At 43.5% G+C, this 15239-nt stretch overlaps 1 protein-coding gene across 1 annotated transcript; it reads left to right on the forward strand.

The window, feature by feature from the left end:
- The first annotated feature begins 261 nt into the window (after positions 1–261).
- Positions 262–15012, forward strand: Tat (tyrosine aminotransferase). The gene is made up of 12 exons (XM_070026231.1): positions 262–356; positions 1254–1500; positions 2110–2214; positions 4680–4747; positions 6571–6729; positions 7196–7334; positions 8832–8884; positions 10196–10348; positions 10911–11039; positions 11617–11700; positions 13258–13356; positions 13929–15012. The coding sequence occupies exons 2-12, from the start codon at positions 1266–1268 to the stop codon at positions 14067–14069; spliced, it is 1365 nt and encodes a 454-aa protein (XP_069882332.1). The 5' UTR covers positions 262–356; positions 1254–1265; the 3' UTR covers positions 14070–15012.
- Positions 15013–15239: the final 227 nt, after the last annotated feature.

The raw sequence follows: 15239 nt of genomic DNA on the forward strand, positions 1-15239 counted from the left end.
AGTTAAGAATAGTGACTATCATCATATTTGCCCTCCAATAATATTCTCTGCATCTCATCAAGTGACTGAACAGGGTTAACACAGAATTTCAGAAGTTTAGCTAGAAGACAGATTCTGTTTGGAGGGCTGCTTAGAGTTGGGGTGAGAAACATCAGACTGGGGAGAGAAAGGGAGGAAAGAAGCCTGGGGGGTGGGATTAGCTCTTATTGCAACCAATAGCATTAAAGGTCCAGGCCCAACACCCATGAATGTGGACTACTTCAGGAGTCAGGCTTTGTACCTGAGTCCATTCTGGTTAGAGAACTGGTGAGCATTCAGGTCTGGCTCATTAGAACTGCTTCTCCTATTTGTGGAAGGTAAGCCCCAAGCCTCAGCTGGTTCTGTGGTGTTGACTGGGTTTGAGTTTTTCTTTCTGATGAGTTGGGCTTCTTTTTTCCTTTAGGGCTGTGTGGTGCTTATGGACTAGGAGTTTAGTTTTAATAGTAATATTGTGTGTGTGTGTGTGTGTGTGTGTGTGTGTGTGTGTGTGTGTGTGTGTGTGTGTTTGCTGGTACTGGGGCTTGAGCTCAGGGCCTAGGCACTGTTCCTTAGCTTGGCACTCTATCACTTGAGTCACAGTTCTACTTCTGGCTTATTGGTGGCTATTGAAGATAAGAGTCTCATGGACTTCCTTGCCCTGGCTGGATTTGAACTATAATCCTCATATCTCAGCCTCCTGAGTAGCTAGGATTACAGATGTGAGCCATCAGTGCCACGCTAGTTCTACCAGTAATATCAATACTATAATAATTCTAATGCTTGGGATGGTTTTTGCTGGTTCCCTGTAGAGGGTAAGACATAGAGAGTTGAAGAAGCACCAGAGATGAGCTTTCTTGAGGTCTTTGTGTGTTCAGGAGGGAACACGTGTGCCTTGATTGTTGAGTGAAGTCTTGTCATCTTTGACCTTGGTTTTACCTAGAATGTGGTAAGCCTGTAATCAAAAACTGTAACCTAGGATTACAATTGCATATCACAAGTCTTAATTAAAGTAAGTATTCCACTGCATGTTCTGTGCAAGGATTGCAGAATGGGTTTTTGCTTTATTTCTCATCTTCACCAAATGTGTAAAAACGCTCCTTATTCATAATAAAAGTGCTTTTCAAGAGAAAGCAAAGAAGGGAATTTGGAAAGACATCCTATGTCCCTGCTTAGGGCCGGAGGGCCGATGGAGCCTGGATCTGGACATCACAAAAACCCTTTTCTTTCCCCCACAGGGCTTCGTGGGGATGGACTCCTACACGATTCAGATGAGCAGCAATGGCAGCCTGCCTCCAGTACTGGACGTACCTGTCAACATCGGGGGGAGAAGCTCATTGCCAGGAAAAATGAAAGGCAGGAAGCCCCGGTGGTCTGTGAGGCCCTCCGACATGGCCAACCAAACTTTCAATCCCATTCGGGCCATTGTGGACAGCATGAAGGTCAAGCCGAATCCAAACAAAACCATGATTTCTCTGTCCATCGGTAAGCTGGGGAAACTTGATAGAGAGGTACCATCGCCCTGCTCCTGTCCTCATGGGCTGCTTAGGAAAGATGGAAGAAGGGAGTGAATCTGAGTCTTGGTGGCTTGTGAGAGCCTGAAAAGTTAAACCATGAGTCCCTGAAAAGATTGGGAGTTTGGAAGGCCTTCTCCCCACATACTTTCAGAACACTGAGAATGTCCTGGACAGGTCAATCAGTCCTGCCTTGGTGGGAATTCAGATTTCTATCTTGGGCTAACTCCACCCTAAACTGTGTGGGGACCGGAGGGTAGACCTAGATTTATGCAAATGGCAAGCTGTTTACTGTTTAGCTCTCCTTCTCAGAAGAGAGGCCACCTACCACTTGTATACAAAATATTGTCACCTGTTGAAGTTGGTACCTTACTTCCTGCACAAGACCAATAAAAACCTGGGTGAATGGAACCATGGTATCTGCAGCTGGTGAAGGCTACAGGTCCTCTGGTACCCCAAACCTCAGTTCCACGGTGTGGTCCAGTCTCTATCACTTCCTTGCTTCTGGTCAGGGCCGGTTCGGAGGCCCTGAACAGGTTGCAGCAATGACTCCTTTTCCTTTTTTCCTTCCCATGAATAGGAGACCCTACTGTGTTTGGAAATCTGCCTACAGACGCTGAAGTTACCCAAGCAATGAAAGACGCTCTGGACTCGGGGAAATACAATGGCTACGCCCCGTCCATTGGTAAGCTTCTCCTCACGTTAGACCTGATGGGGTCCAGATCGTTTAAGTATTATTATTTAAGTATTTATTATTAAGTAGCCTGGGCTGGCTTCGAACTCATGATCTTCCCGCCTCTGCCTCTGTAGTGCTGGGATTAGAGGTATTTGCCACTAGGCCTGCCTTTCTGTGTTCTTTTCATAGCTCTATAGGAATTCTGCTAGCTAGTCTAAAGTGTAATTTTGAAGGAGGGGCAAAGATTGAACAGTCGTTTGGATTTGGGGAGAGGGGGTGTCACTCTGGATGCTTAAAGGCATCCGAAGAACTTCTTTCCTGGCTTCCACTGGCAGACTGGCACCTCCCCCTAGGTTCTCAGACGTACTTACTCCATACACAGTGCTCCTACCCTGTTACTATTTATTCTATGAGGAAGATCTTGAGTCTGGCTGCCTGCTTACCTAGTCCTTGAAGCCCTACATTAATGTCTGCCCTATGTAAACAGCTCTTTTTGCTTCATTTCTTCTCTTATATGCATTGAGGGTCTATTTTTATTACAGTCCAGATCACTTTGCAACACAACTTTATTTAAAATAAGGAGTTCACAAACAATAAAAGTCTGGAATCTTAGCAACTTGGCTCTGAGGATTATGGTTCGAAGCCATTCCCAGGCAGGAAAGTCTGTGAGAACTCTTATCACTAATTAACCATCAAAAAGCTAGAAGGGGAGCTATGGCTCTCACAGTAGAATGCCAGCTATGAGCAAAAAAGAACAGGGACAGCACCCAGGCCCTGAGTTCAAGCCCTAGGACTGGCACAAAAACAACAAAGGACTGGGAAGGTGGCTCAGTGGTAGAATGCTTGCCTAGCATGCATGAAGCCCTAGATTCGATTCCTGAGTACTACAGAAAAAGCTGGAAGTGGTGCTGTGGCTTGAGTGGTAGAGTGCTAGCCTTGAGCAAAAGAAGCTCAGGGACAATGCCCAGGCCCTTAGTGCAAGCCCCAGAACTGGCAAAAAAAAAAAAAGGAAAAAGAAAAAAACACAACAAAGAATGGGCTATTACATGGAAGGATCAAGGGTTGTTTTAGATAGAAGGAAATTATTCTTATTTAGATGTAACCCTATCTGTTAAAAAATTTCTCGCCTAATGGTTTTGGTGAAATAAATGATTGGTTGGCTTTATTTCTGTGTTGCATTATTTTCCCCGTGTGTGTGTGTGTGTGTGTGTGTGTGTGTGTGTGTGTGTGTGTGTGTAGTATGTGTAATAAAATACATGTATTTATCATAATACATATTTAAAATATAATGTAAATATATGTATATGTAATGAGTACATACATAATAAATATAAAGATATTTTGTGTGTATGTGTGTGTATGGTGGACATTGAACCAGGCCTCAGGCTAATTGCTACCACTTCAGCCACGCAGCCTTAATCCTTTTTGTTGTTTTACTTCAGATAGAGTCTTATGCTTTTGCCTGGGCCAGCCTCAGACTGTGATCCTCCTATTTCATCTCCTGAGCAGCTGGAATGACAGGCTGTGTGCCACCATGCCTGGCACAAACATATTCTCAATGCTAGTTTCATGCTAAAATCAAAATTTACAGACCCTGCAAAGAGTTGTCAGGGATGTGGTGTTTAGGTTGATTGCTTATATATTAGAAAGTTTCATACAACAAGAGTCATATTCAAGACCTAAAATTAGATTAGAAAAAGTTTATAATGGCTGTAATACACAAAGTACTAGGGAAGTGGTTCAGGCTGGAAAAGTGAAAGGTAATCTCTGCTAGACAAATGTTCAGAAGACTAGAACGTTGTGTACTAAGTTGGGGGAGTAGTTAGAAATAGTTAGGGGAGTGCTAATTATGTAATTCTGAGGTACTCATTTGTACCTGTTAACAAACATGAAATATTGCCTCTGATTTTGCTAGTTTGTTTTTTTTTCTTTTTGAGTAGAATTTTTTTTTGCAAAATATTATATTGGACATGAACCTATCAAGACATCAAGGTTAGAAGTCAAATTTGGAAAAATATGTATAAGAAAATGATTCAAAAGTAAAAATTTGTACAAAACTCAAAGTATGTTACAGGATGTTAAAAGAAAGCCTTTAAACTAGACTATAGGTATTGAATTAAATAATGACAACTTTTCGAGTATATATGTATATATCTATAAAATGAACTTAAATATAAGTTCTTTATCCTACAGAGGATTAAACTAATCATAATACATTAATCAAGAACTGCAGAGTATTTTATAGTTAGGGGAACTATTTCATTTTATTATTTGTGTCTATACATTTGTTTTTATTATTTGCGTCTGTAATAAAATTTAAAGTTATTCTCCTTTGTCTACTGTGTTTGAAAACTCGGCTGAGTAGACTGCGCCCTGAGCACTGGTAAGAGGCAGCTGAAACTCATGCTCACTCTGAGCATAGATGCCCAGTACAGGATGAAAACCTCCAGCTTCCTTTGCTCACTCTTTCTCAGGCTACCTGTCCAGCCGGGAGGAGATTGCTTCCTACTACCACTGTCCTGAGGCACCACTGGAAGCTAAGGTGAGCTTTACGCAAAGCAGCGCTGGTCAAACCAACCTCCCTTCCTCCTCCTGCCCGCCTACCCTCCCTCTCTCCCTCCCTTCTTCTTTCTTATCCTTCTCCTCCTCCCTCTCACCCCTCCCCCTCCTCCCCCTTTTTTCCCTCCTCCTCCTTCTCCTCTCTCTCATTTTCTCTTTCTCCCCCTCCCCTCAGAGTAACTGGGTTCTGTCCCTTGGCTTTTCCCCCTCAAGACTGGTGCTTTACCACTTGAGCCACAGCTCCACTTCCAGCTTTTAGGTGGTTAGTTGGAGATAATAGTCTCATGAGCTTTCCTGCCTGGTCTAGTTTTGAACTGTGATCATTCAGATCTCAGCCTACTGAGTGGCTAGGGATGAGCCACTGGCACCTAGACAAACTTTCCTTGTTTCCATTAATCCACAAAGATTAATAATAGTCTTGAAGAGGGGAAACATCAGAATTCCCTGCTATTAATTTGAGGATTTCTTATATACTTGGGGCCACTAATCAGTGATTATAGTTAATATCAGTGTAATATATGGACATTTATAACTTACATAGTATCTGTCACAGGAGGCCTACCCTAGGTTTAATTTTCCTGCAAAAGATCACTTAAAATTCAATCCATTGGGGCTGGGAATGTGGCTTAGTGGTAAAGTGCTTGCCTAGCATGCATGAAACCCTGGGTTTGATTCCTCAATACCACATAAACAGAAAAAGCTGGAAGTGGTGTGTGTCTCAAGTGGTAGAGCACTAGCCTTGAATAAAAGGAGCTCACCACAGTGCCCAGGTCCTGAGTTCAAGCCCCAGGACTGGCAAAAAGAAATTCAATTCATAAACACCAAATAATATTGAGAGTAGAATCTTTTTTATTTAAATTTTATTGTTGAAGGTGATGTATGGAGGATTACATACATAAGTCAAGTAATGACCTTCCTTCCTTCCTTCCTTCCTTCCTTCCTTCCTTCCTTCCTTCCTTCTTTTCTTTCTTTCTTTCCTTCCTTCCTTCCTTCCTTCCTTCCTTCCTTCCTTCCTTCCTTCCTTCCTTCCTTCCTTCTTTCTTTCTTTCTTTCTTTCTTTCTTTCTTTCTTTCTTTCTTTCTTTCCTTCTTTCCTTCTTTCCTTCTTTCTTTGTCCTGGAGCTTGAACACATGGCCTGGGTGCTATCCCTGAGTTTCTTTGCTCAAGGCTAACACTCTACCACTTGAACCACAGCGCCACTTCCAGCCTTTTCTGTTTATGTGGTACTGTGGAATTGAACCCAGGGCTTCACTCTGGGCCCTCTACCGTGAAGCCACATTCCCAGCCCCATGACTTCCTTTTTGAACACTGTTACTCTCTCCTTCTAGAGTCTGTTTTTATTTGTATTTTCCTTCATTTGCCTTAGCACATTCACATCTAATATTGAGAGGTCCTGGGGCAGTTGCAAGGTCAGATGCTACTCTTTCCTTTATTGTCCACCATGTGGGGCAGACATTTGCTAACATCTCTACATCAGAGAGAAGCCAGGCTTTAAATCTTTGGCCAAAAGTAAATAAATAACTAGCGGGGAAAAGTCCAAGGACAGTCCAAAGTCTCCTGGAAATTGACTGACTCATAGCCAATGTGTCCTTTATTTAGTGATTTATTTCTCTTAAGTGGCTGACACTTTCAACAATATTTAAATAGACAGATATACACAAATCATTTCATTTGGTGGAGTATTTGATTGAGGCTTAGGACTGCCCCTGCAGTTCACATAGAGGTTTTAAAAGTAAATTTATTATGACTCCCAATTTACCACCCTGATAAGCTCTTTTCTCCTGAGACCTATTATTATCTTCACAGGATGTCATTCTGACAAGTGGCTGTAGTCAGGCTATTGAACTTTGTCTAGCTGTGTTGGCCAACCCAGGACAAAACATCCTTGTTCCGAGACCTGGATTTTCTCTCTACAGGACTTTGGCTGAATCTATGGGAATTGAGGTCAAACTCTACAATCTATTGGTAAGTGTTTTTTTTAACTTCATAGTCAAAGGCTCCATTTACTACTCTATAAAAATGCATGACCATATATTGGGTGCTGGTGACTCACACCTGTAAATCCTAGCTGCTCAGGAGGCTGAGATCTGAGGACTATGGTTCAAAGCCAGCCCTGGCAGGAAAGTTTATAAGACTCGTATCTCCAATGGAGCACCAAAAAGTCCAGAAGTGGAGTTGTGGTTCAAGTGATAGAGCATTAGCCTTGAGCAAAAATGCTCAGACACAATTCCCAGGCCCTGAGTTCAAGTCCCAGGACTGGGGGAAAAATACACCCCCCTCTCTTTCACCATTACCTCACCGAGAAAGGTCTAGAATTAGGTAGTTGAGGCCCAAATCGAATTTTAGTATTGGCTCTACATTGTTAGGTTGCATGTCCCCCCCCCAAAAAAATTTCCTAAATCATCTGAATTTTATCCTTTCTTCTTTCCAGCCTGAGCAGTCTTGGGAAATTGATCTGAAACAACTGGAATCTCTGATTGATGAAAAGACAGCTTGCCTCATTGTCAACAACCCATCAAACCCCTGTGGGTCAGTGTTCAGGAAGAGTCACCTTCAGAAGATCCTGGAGGGTAAGTCCAGCAGACAGCACATGCCCTGGGAGGAGGCAGAGAGGGCATGTTTCTTGTTTCTTATTTCCTGCTGTGACTAAAAAAGAGTCTTTTCCCTAAGTTCCTAAACCTGAGAGGGAGGTACATGGCGCCACTGGCATTTCAAACTATAGGTGTGACATCAGAATGACATCACTTGCATAAAAAGGAAAAAAAGAGAAAGAAAAGAAATACCACCTATCTCTAACCCCCAAATCCCAAATTCAGAACACTCCATAAGGATGCATTTCAGATTCTTTTTTTTTTTTTTTTAGATTAGGAATGCTCAACTGGCAAACTAGTGTGACTATTCTAAAATCTAAAGCAAAACAAAAAAATCCAAGATCTGGGCTGGGCACTGGTGGCTCATGCCTGTAATCTTAGCTGCTCAGGAGGCGGAGATCTGAGGATTGTGGTTCAAAGCCAACTGGAGTAAGAAAGTCCATGAGACTCTTATCATCAATTAACCCCTAGAAAACCAGAGGTGGTGCTGTGGTTCAAAGTGGTTGTAGAGTGCTAGCCTTGAGTGAAGTAGCTCAGGAACAGCATCTAGGCCCTGAGTTCAAGGCCCACAACTGACAAAGAAAAAAACTCCAAGATCTGAAATGCCTCTGCTCCCCAAACTTTTTTTCTTCCCAGTGGCATCTTAGGCCTTGAACTCAGGGCCTGGGCCCTGATCCTGAGCTTTTGTGATCAAGGGTAATGCTCTACCTCTTGAGCCACAGTTTTTTTAGGTAGTTAGTTGAGGATAACAGTCTCATAGACTTTCCTGCCCAGGCTGGCTTTGAACCTTGATCCTCAAATCTCAATCTCCTGAGCAGCTAGGATTGCAGGTGTGAGCCACCAGTGCCCAGCTTTGCCCAGACATTTTGGATAAGAGATCTTTAACCCATCCACAGCTGCCTCTGTACCCCTCCCATTATGTGGAAGACAGGGTTTGGAATACCTAAACTAATTAAACAGCAAATTTAGGCTCTCAATCCTAGAAGAGTTTCAGAAAAATTTACCATTCTTCTTCTTCTTCTTTTTTTTTTTTTTTTGTCTGTCGTGGGGCCTGAACTCTGGGCCTGGGCGCTGTCCCTCAGCTCCTCAGCTCAAGGCTTGTGCTCTACCACTCAAGCCACAGTACCACTTCCAGCTTTTTCTGCTTATGTGGTGCTAAGGAATCAAACCCAGGGCCTCATGTATGCAAGGCAAGCACTCTACCACTAAGCCACCTTCCCAGCCCCCAATTTACTGTTCTTACAAGAGGACCAAACACGCAAACATGAACTGTGAAGCATAGTAAGCCCAGGTGAAGATGAAATGACAAGGCACCTCATTTTAAACATAATTCCATGATGGGCATGGTGGTGTACACTGTAATTCGGACTCTCAGGAAGCTGAGGCTCCTGCCTCCTTGCTTCACAAGTTTGAAGTTAGCCTGGGCTACCATGACAACAGCAACAAAAGATTCCATCATGTTTTTCTTATTTTCAGTGGCTGCAAGGCAGTGCGTTCCCATCTTGGCCGATGAGATCTATGGAGACATGGTAAGTGTGGGCCAGGATTCATGAGTCCTATCATCTCAATCCCAAATGGACTGTTCTAGAGAGTCAGTTCTAGAGACCTCTAAAGTAGGCAGCTGGAGTAATCAGAAGGAAGCCCTAATCATGTCACTATAGCAAAATCAGTTCCCTTCCACACTCCTAACACATGTGCGGCCCTACAATTCTTTTCTCTTTTGACATCCAAAACGCTTTGAAAATCTGAACATGTTTGGAATGGAATAATTGCAGAGCCTGATTAACCTGTTATGAAGACATTTGTAGACTTTTTTTTTTTTTTTTTTTTTTTTGGGTCCAGTCCTGGGGCCTAAACTCTGGGCCTGGGCGCTGTCCCTCAGCTCTTCAGCTCAAGGCTAGTGCTCTACCACTTGAGCCACAGCGCCACTTCCGGCTTTTTTTTCTTTTTGCTTATGTGGTGCTGAGGAATCGAACCCAGGGCTTCGAGCATGCAAAGCAAGTGCTCTACCACTGAGCCACCTTCCCAGCCCAACATTTGTAGACTTTTTACTTCTGTCACTGGTAGATGAACATTTAATGTGTGTGTGTGGGGGGCGTGAGCTAGGAGAAGTGTGCAAGTGCACAGAATAGAATGGTGGAAATGTTACTAATTCTTGATTAGGGGTGCTATCCTAGCCTGCCCTGGGAATGTTACATCGTGTAGGATGCTTGATGGCGTTTCTGGAATCCAAGCAGCTCTCTATTCTATAGTATCAGTGGGCCCAGGAATTTTACCTAAGAGATGGTGTACCCCCATTTTATTTTATTTTATTTTATTTTATTTTTTATTTTTATTTTTTTGGGGTCCAGTCGTGGGCCTGAACTCTGGGCCTAGGCACTGTCCCTCAGCTCTTCAGCTCAAGGCTAGTGCTCTACCACTTGAGCCACAGCACTACTTCCGGCTTTTTTCTTTTTGCTTATGTGGTGCTAAGGAATTGAACCCAGGGCCTCAGGCATACAAGGCAAGCACTCTACCACTGAGCCACCTTCCCAGCCCATCCCCCCCATTTTATTTTAAATTCTATAATAACTCCTACAGTCATGAATCCCACCCAGCAACCTACACGGAGCTAGATTCACTTCCCTCATTTAAACTCCCTCTAATCCAATCCAGACACCAAAGCCAATGCACTTGCATCAAAGGGGTTTGATGCTCCCTGGAATTCCAATTATGCTTCAGTGTAGGGAGCCCTGTGAGTCTGGTGTCCTGTCTACGCCTCCTCCCCTGCTCTGCCCCTGAGATAGAAGGGGGGCCATGGGATCCAGAGGAAAGTAAGCAAGAAAACTCGTTGTCCTCAGGTGTTTTCGGATTGCAAATATGAACCCTTGGCCACTCTCAGCACCCATGTCCCCATTCTGTCCTGTGGCGGGCTGGCCAAGCGCTGGCTGGTTCCTGGCTGGAGGATGGGCTGGATCCTCATCCATGACCGAAGAGATATTCTTGGCAATGAGGTGAGAGCAATATGGTGAGCCAATCTGTGGGATTTAGGACGTGTGGAGTGGTGAGGTGGTAGTGTTCCATCTTTCCTTTCCACACTGGCTTTTCTTCTTGGCTTTGTGGTTCACTAGAAAAGTCAGTTGTCATTATTTCCTCTCCCAAATTCAGTTTTCATGGATTTTTGGATCTGTGAAGATGCCCCATACACTTCCTATTTTAGGGCGGATAAAAAAATTTTAAAAACCGTAACAGTCATAACAATGAAGACCAAGGGCTTACCATGGGCTAGTGTTTTATGGATCTTATTTTAATTCAGTCCTCAAACCCATGAGGCTAGCATTTGTATTGTCTCCATTTACACCTGAGCAAAACCAAGATGCCGAAAGATTCTATTATCTGTGGGTTGGAGGCAGAGAAGACTGTACACACAAGCGATCTGATCTGCATGCCACAAGTCCCCCTTACTTCCTGAAGTCAAAAACCTGATAGGAAGAAAGGTCAGGAAAAGACTCACCCACATAAGTGGGGATACTTACGCAAGGCTCAACGGCTGTGTTTCTTGGGGTGGGGTTCTAGATCCGAGATGGACTGGTGAAGCTGAGTCAGCGAATCTTGGGTCCTTGTACCATCGTCCAGGGAGCTCTGAAAAGCATCCTCCGTCGTACCCCTCAAGAGTTCTACCACAACACCCTAAGTTTCCTCAAGGTAAGGGCAGCCTGTGGGCTTTGACTTGGGGACTCTGAATGTCACCAGTAGAATTAGGAATAACTAGTCCAGGGCACCATTCCAGGATGGGGTTTTTCTCTGAAGGATGTGGCATCTGCAAACTCTTTCTGGCCTCACCAACTGGAAGACAGTGAGGTTTTTTTTTTTTCTTGTTGACTCCAAAGCCAGAAGATTGATGACATCGAAGGTGTGTATGTGTGTGTGTGTGTGTGTGTGTGTGTGTGCGCGCGCGCGCGCGCGTGCGTGCACACACGCTCCAGTCCTGGGGTTTGAACTCAGGACCTGGCCACTGTCCCTGCTTTAATTTTTTTTTTTGTTCAAGGATAGTGCTCTACTACTTGAGCCATACCTCCACTGGTGACTTTTTGATGATTCTTTGGAGATACAGAGTCTTACAAACTTTCCAGCCGGGGCTGGCTTTGAACGTCAATCTTCAGATCTCAACTTCCTGAGTAGCTAGGATTACCAGCTTGAACCACTGTCACCCAGTTGTTGCAGTTATTGTTGTGTAAACTTAAAATTTGATTGTCGGTGTTTTCTCTGCCTCCTCTTATAGTCCAATGCTGATCTGTGCTATGCAGCATTGGCGGCCATTCCTGGACTCCAGCCAGTCCGCCCCTCTGGGGCCATGTACCTCATGGTAAGCACATTGGAGACTGGGCATTAGATCAATGTGTGTCATAAAACCTGGGAGGTGGGTTGCTGGAACAGCATGGTGGCGTTAGGTAGGCTATGCCGCGCCATTTACAAAGACACAAATGGGCTAGGTTCCTGAGCCAGCCAGCTGAGACTTTGTTCTGAATTGGCTCACTGACATCATCTGTTCTCAGTGCTCATGAAACTCTTCAAATGACTTAATTTCTCAGCACGGCAAATCATTTTTATACACACACACAGGGAATTTATGAGACATGGAGAAGATGTCTTCTATTCTTTATAGCTCATGAATGGGAATGATATGTTCCCTATGGGTGCTTGTGACTGTAGGGGAATTCCACTTGTTTTCAGGATGGCTGTGGGGTACTGTCACCATTTTGTGGCCCAAGGATGATAAATATTCCATGGTTCCTGCAGTGTGTTGAACAGTCTCATGCAATAAGGAATGACTTGGCCTGAATGCTAATTGAACACAGACACACTAGCTTTTCTTCCTGTGTATGTGGAAAATGCCATGAATTTTCTTTCTTTATTACCTCCCTCCCCTCCTTCCTCCCTCCCTCCCTCCCTCCCTTTTTTTGTAGTACTCAAGGTCTTGTGCTTGCCAGGCAAGCATTCTATCCCTTGAGTCACACTCCCAGCCTTTTTTTGCCTTAATTTTCTTTTTTTTTTTGTTTTTGGTGCCAGTTGTGGGGTTCGAACTCAGTGCCTGGGCTCTGTCCCCGAGCTCCTTTGTTCAAGGATAGTATTCTACCACTTGAGCCACAGTTCTACTTCCAGGTCTTTTGGCAATTTAGTGGAGATAAGGGTCTCATAAACCTGAGTTGGCTTTGAACTGTGACCCTCAGATCTCAGCCTCCTGAAAAGCTAGGATTACAGGTGTGAGCTACTGGCCTCCTGCCTTAGTTTTCTTTGAGACACGCTCTTGTTTTATGCTTGAGTTACAACCCTCCATGTCACTGGAGATTACAGGTTTCACATCACTGTGCTTTTACTGTATCTGGAATGTAAGGCGTGTGCCATTGCACACAGCCATTGATTGAGATGAAGTCTTATGAACTTTTCTTTTGTTGTTGGTCATGGGGCTTGAACTCTGGGCCTGGACACTGTCCCTTAGTTCTTCAGCTCAAAGGTAGCACTCTACCACTTAAGCCACAGAGGTACTTCCGGTTTTCTGGTGGTTCATTGGAGATAGGAGTTTCAGGGACTTTTCTGCCCTGGCTGGCTTTGAACCACAATCCTCAGATCTTAGCCTCCTGAGTAGTTAGGATTATAGGCATGAGCCACTGGTGCCCAGCTAGTCTTATGAACTTTTATACCCAGACTGGCTTTGAACCTTGATCCTCCAGCTCCATCAATCAAGTAGCTAAGATTATAGGTTTGAAAGCCACCAGTTCCATGAGTTCTTAAGTGCTAGCACTCTTAGTGATCAATAATAACCTTCCATGACATCCTTGAAAGTCGTCCCTTCCTTAATTTCTGGCACAGGAAATTGGCCTCCATCTTCTAAGCTTGTCTCCCCGTTGTATTCTTGGTATAGGTTGGCATTGAGATGCACCATTTCCCAGAATTTGAGAACGATGTGGAGTTCACAGAGCAGTTGGTGGCTGAGCAATCTGTCCATTGCCTCCCAGCAACGGTTAGTACTGTACCTCTTTCAAGTTTCTAGGGCCCCCAGAACTCTCCCCAGCTGCTTTTTTTTTTTTTTTGCCGGTCATGGGGCCTGAACTCTGGGCCTGGGTGCTGTCCCTCACTCTTCAGCTCAAGGCTAGTGCTCTACCACTTGAGCTACAGCGCCACTTCTGTTTTTTTCTGCTTGTGTGGTGCTGAGGAATCTAACCCAGGGCTTCATACATGCAAGGCAAGAACTCTACCACTGAGCCACCTTCCCAGCCCAGCTGCATTTGTTTTTAGCCTGACCTTTTCTCCCTTCACAAAGTGGATTCTCATTTGATAAGATTCAGACTGATGTAGATACTTGAAAATGCATGGCATCTACCCTACCCTCATAATTACCCCATGTTGTAAACAAATATTGTAGCTAAGATGAGATCCAATTCTTAGGGCCCATTTTGTGATGAATTAGCTCAGTGACCGACCCCTATAGGGAACTGAGCAAACGAATTCCCTTGATAAAATGATACCACCTCTTCCTATGGATTACAGAATAGTCCACCAGACTCAATTGCTTTCCCCTCATCCCCACCCCAGTGCTTCGAGTATCCGAATTTCTTCCGAGTGGTGATCACCGTCCCAGAGGTGATGATGCTGGAGGCCTGCAGCCGGATCCAGGAGTTCTGCGAGCAGCATTATCACTGTACTGACGGGAACCAGGAGGAGTGTGACAAGTAAGTTCTCGTCTATTCTGAACACCTGTTACATCCAAGGAGGACCGGACTGAACTCTGCTGCTCCCCAGGAAGTCTGAAGCCTTTACTGGAAGAAGGTTTCGACATGTACCACATGGAAGTTTCCAGATTGTTCTTGCTTTTCCCAGTCACATTTGCATTCATACTCTGAACTTCCAGTTCTCTCCTTTACTGCATTCCACTGGAGTGACTCACTAATTCATTCAGGTGTCTCTTCCCTGTGACTTCCTCCTTATTTGTTTTTTTTTTCTTTAAATCCTGAGAGTACCTGATAGGGACAGAGTTTACTAGAAAGTCATCAAGACAAGAAATATAAGAGTTCTGGATGGGAGAAACCAAAAATTGGTGAGGAACTGTGTCCCCGGCCATTTCTTCAATGCTGTGAGTAATAGTATTCTCTCCAGTCAGGTCTGACGTCCAGCTCTTGTTACAGCCTCATCGCACGTATATCTCACTTTGTGCAAGAGAGGTATAACCCGAAAGAAATTGAGGACACTCGTATTTGGTTCATCATATTCTAAACATTTTAGCAAAAAAAATTGTATTTTAAGGATCAGGAACAGAAACATTTGTAAACTTTTTTGGTAAAGAATTATTTTGTGACACAAATAAATAACCTTGATCAACTTCCTAAATTTAGACTTGTATGTGTTAGGCCTTCTTAAAATAAAAGCACCTTTCATTTTTATAAGAAAGGAAGAATGCAGAGAACCTTCCAGAAATATTGCTGGATAAAAGCCAGAAATACCTTCAATTGTCATGGCAATAGAATCATTATTATTTTTGCTGCAGTGTTATATTGATTTATTAATATTTGTTATGTTATCTTTTCATAGTTTTCTAAGAAACATTTATATTACAAGATCTTTTATTTTGCCAAAGGTATAAATTATTATTCTTTTTTAAAAATAAACTTTATCAAGTGCATACTGTGATGTATTTTTTTTTTCCCCTCTTCTGCCGGGGGGAATTGTTTTCCCTAGGCATTGTATCTGTTAGATAATGTATCCAGTCTATACATTATCTAAAGTATCTATTCGATGTATTATCTAATAGATCTCATTTATTTCTTGATAGAGAGCTAATTTGTGCAGTTACTTAAGAAACACAATTCTTAAAATATTGTATTTGGGAGCTCAATTTCTCAGTTTCCA

This window comes from Dipodomys merriami, unplaced genomic scaffold, assembly GCF_024711535.1.
Source record: "Dipodomys merriami isolate MVZ:Mamm:240054 unplaced genomic scaffold, mDipMer1.0.p SCAF_176, whole genome shotgun sequence".
Taxonomy (NCBI): domain Eukaryota; kingdom Metazoa; phylum Chordata; class Mammalia; order Rodentia; family Heteromyidae; genus Dipodomys; species Dipodomys merriami.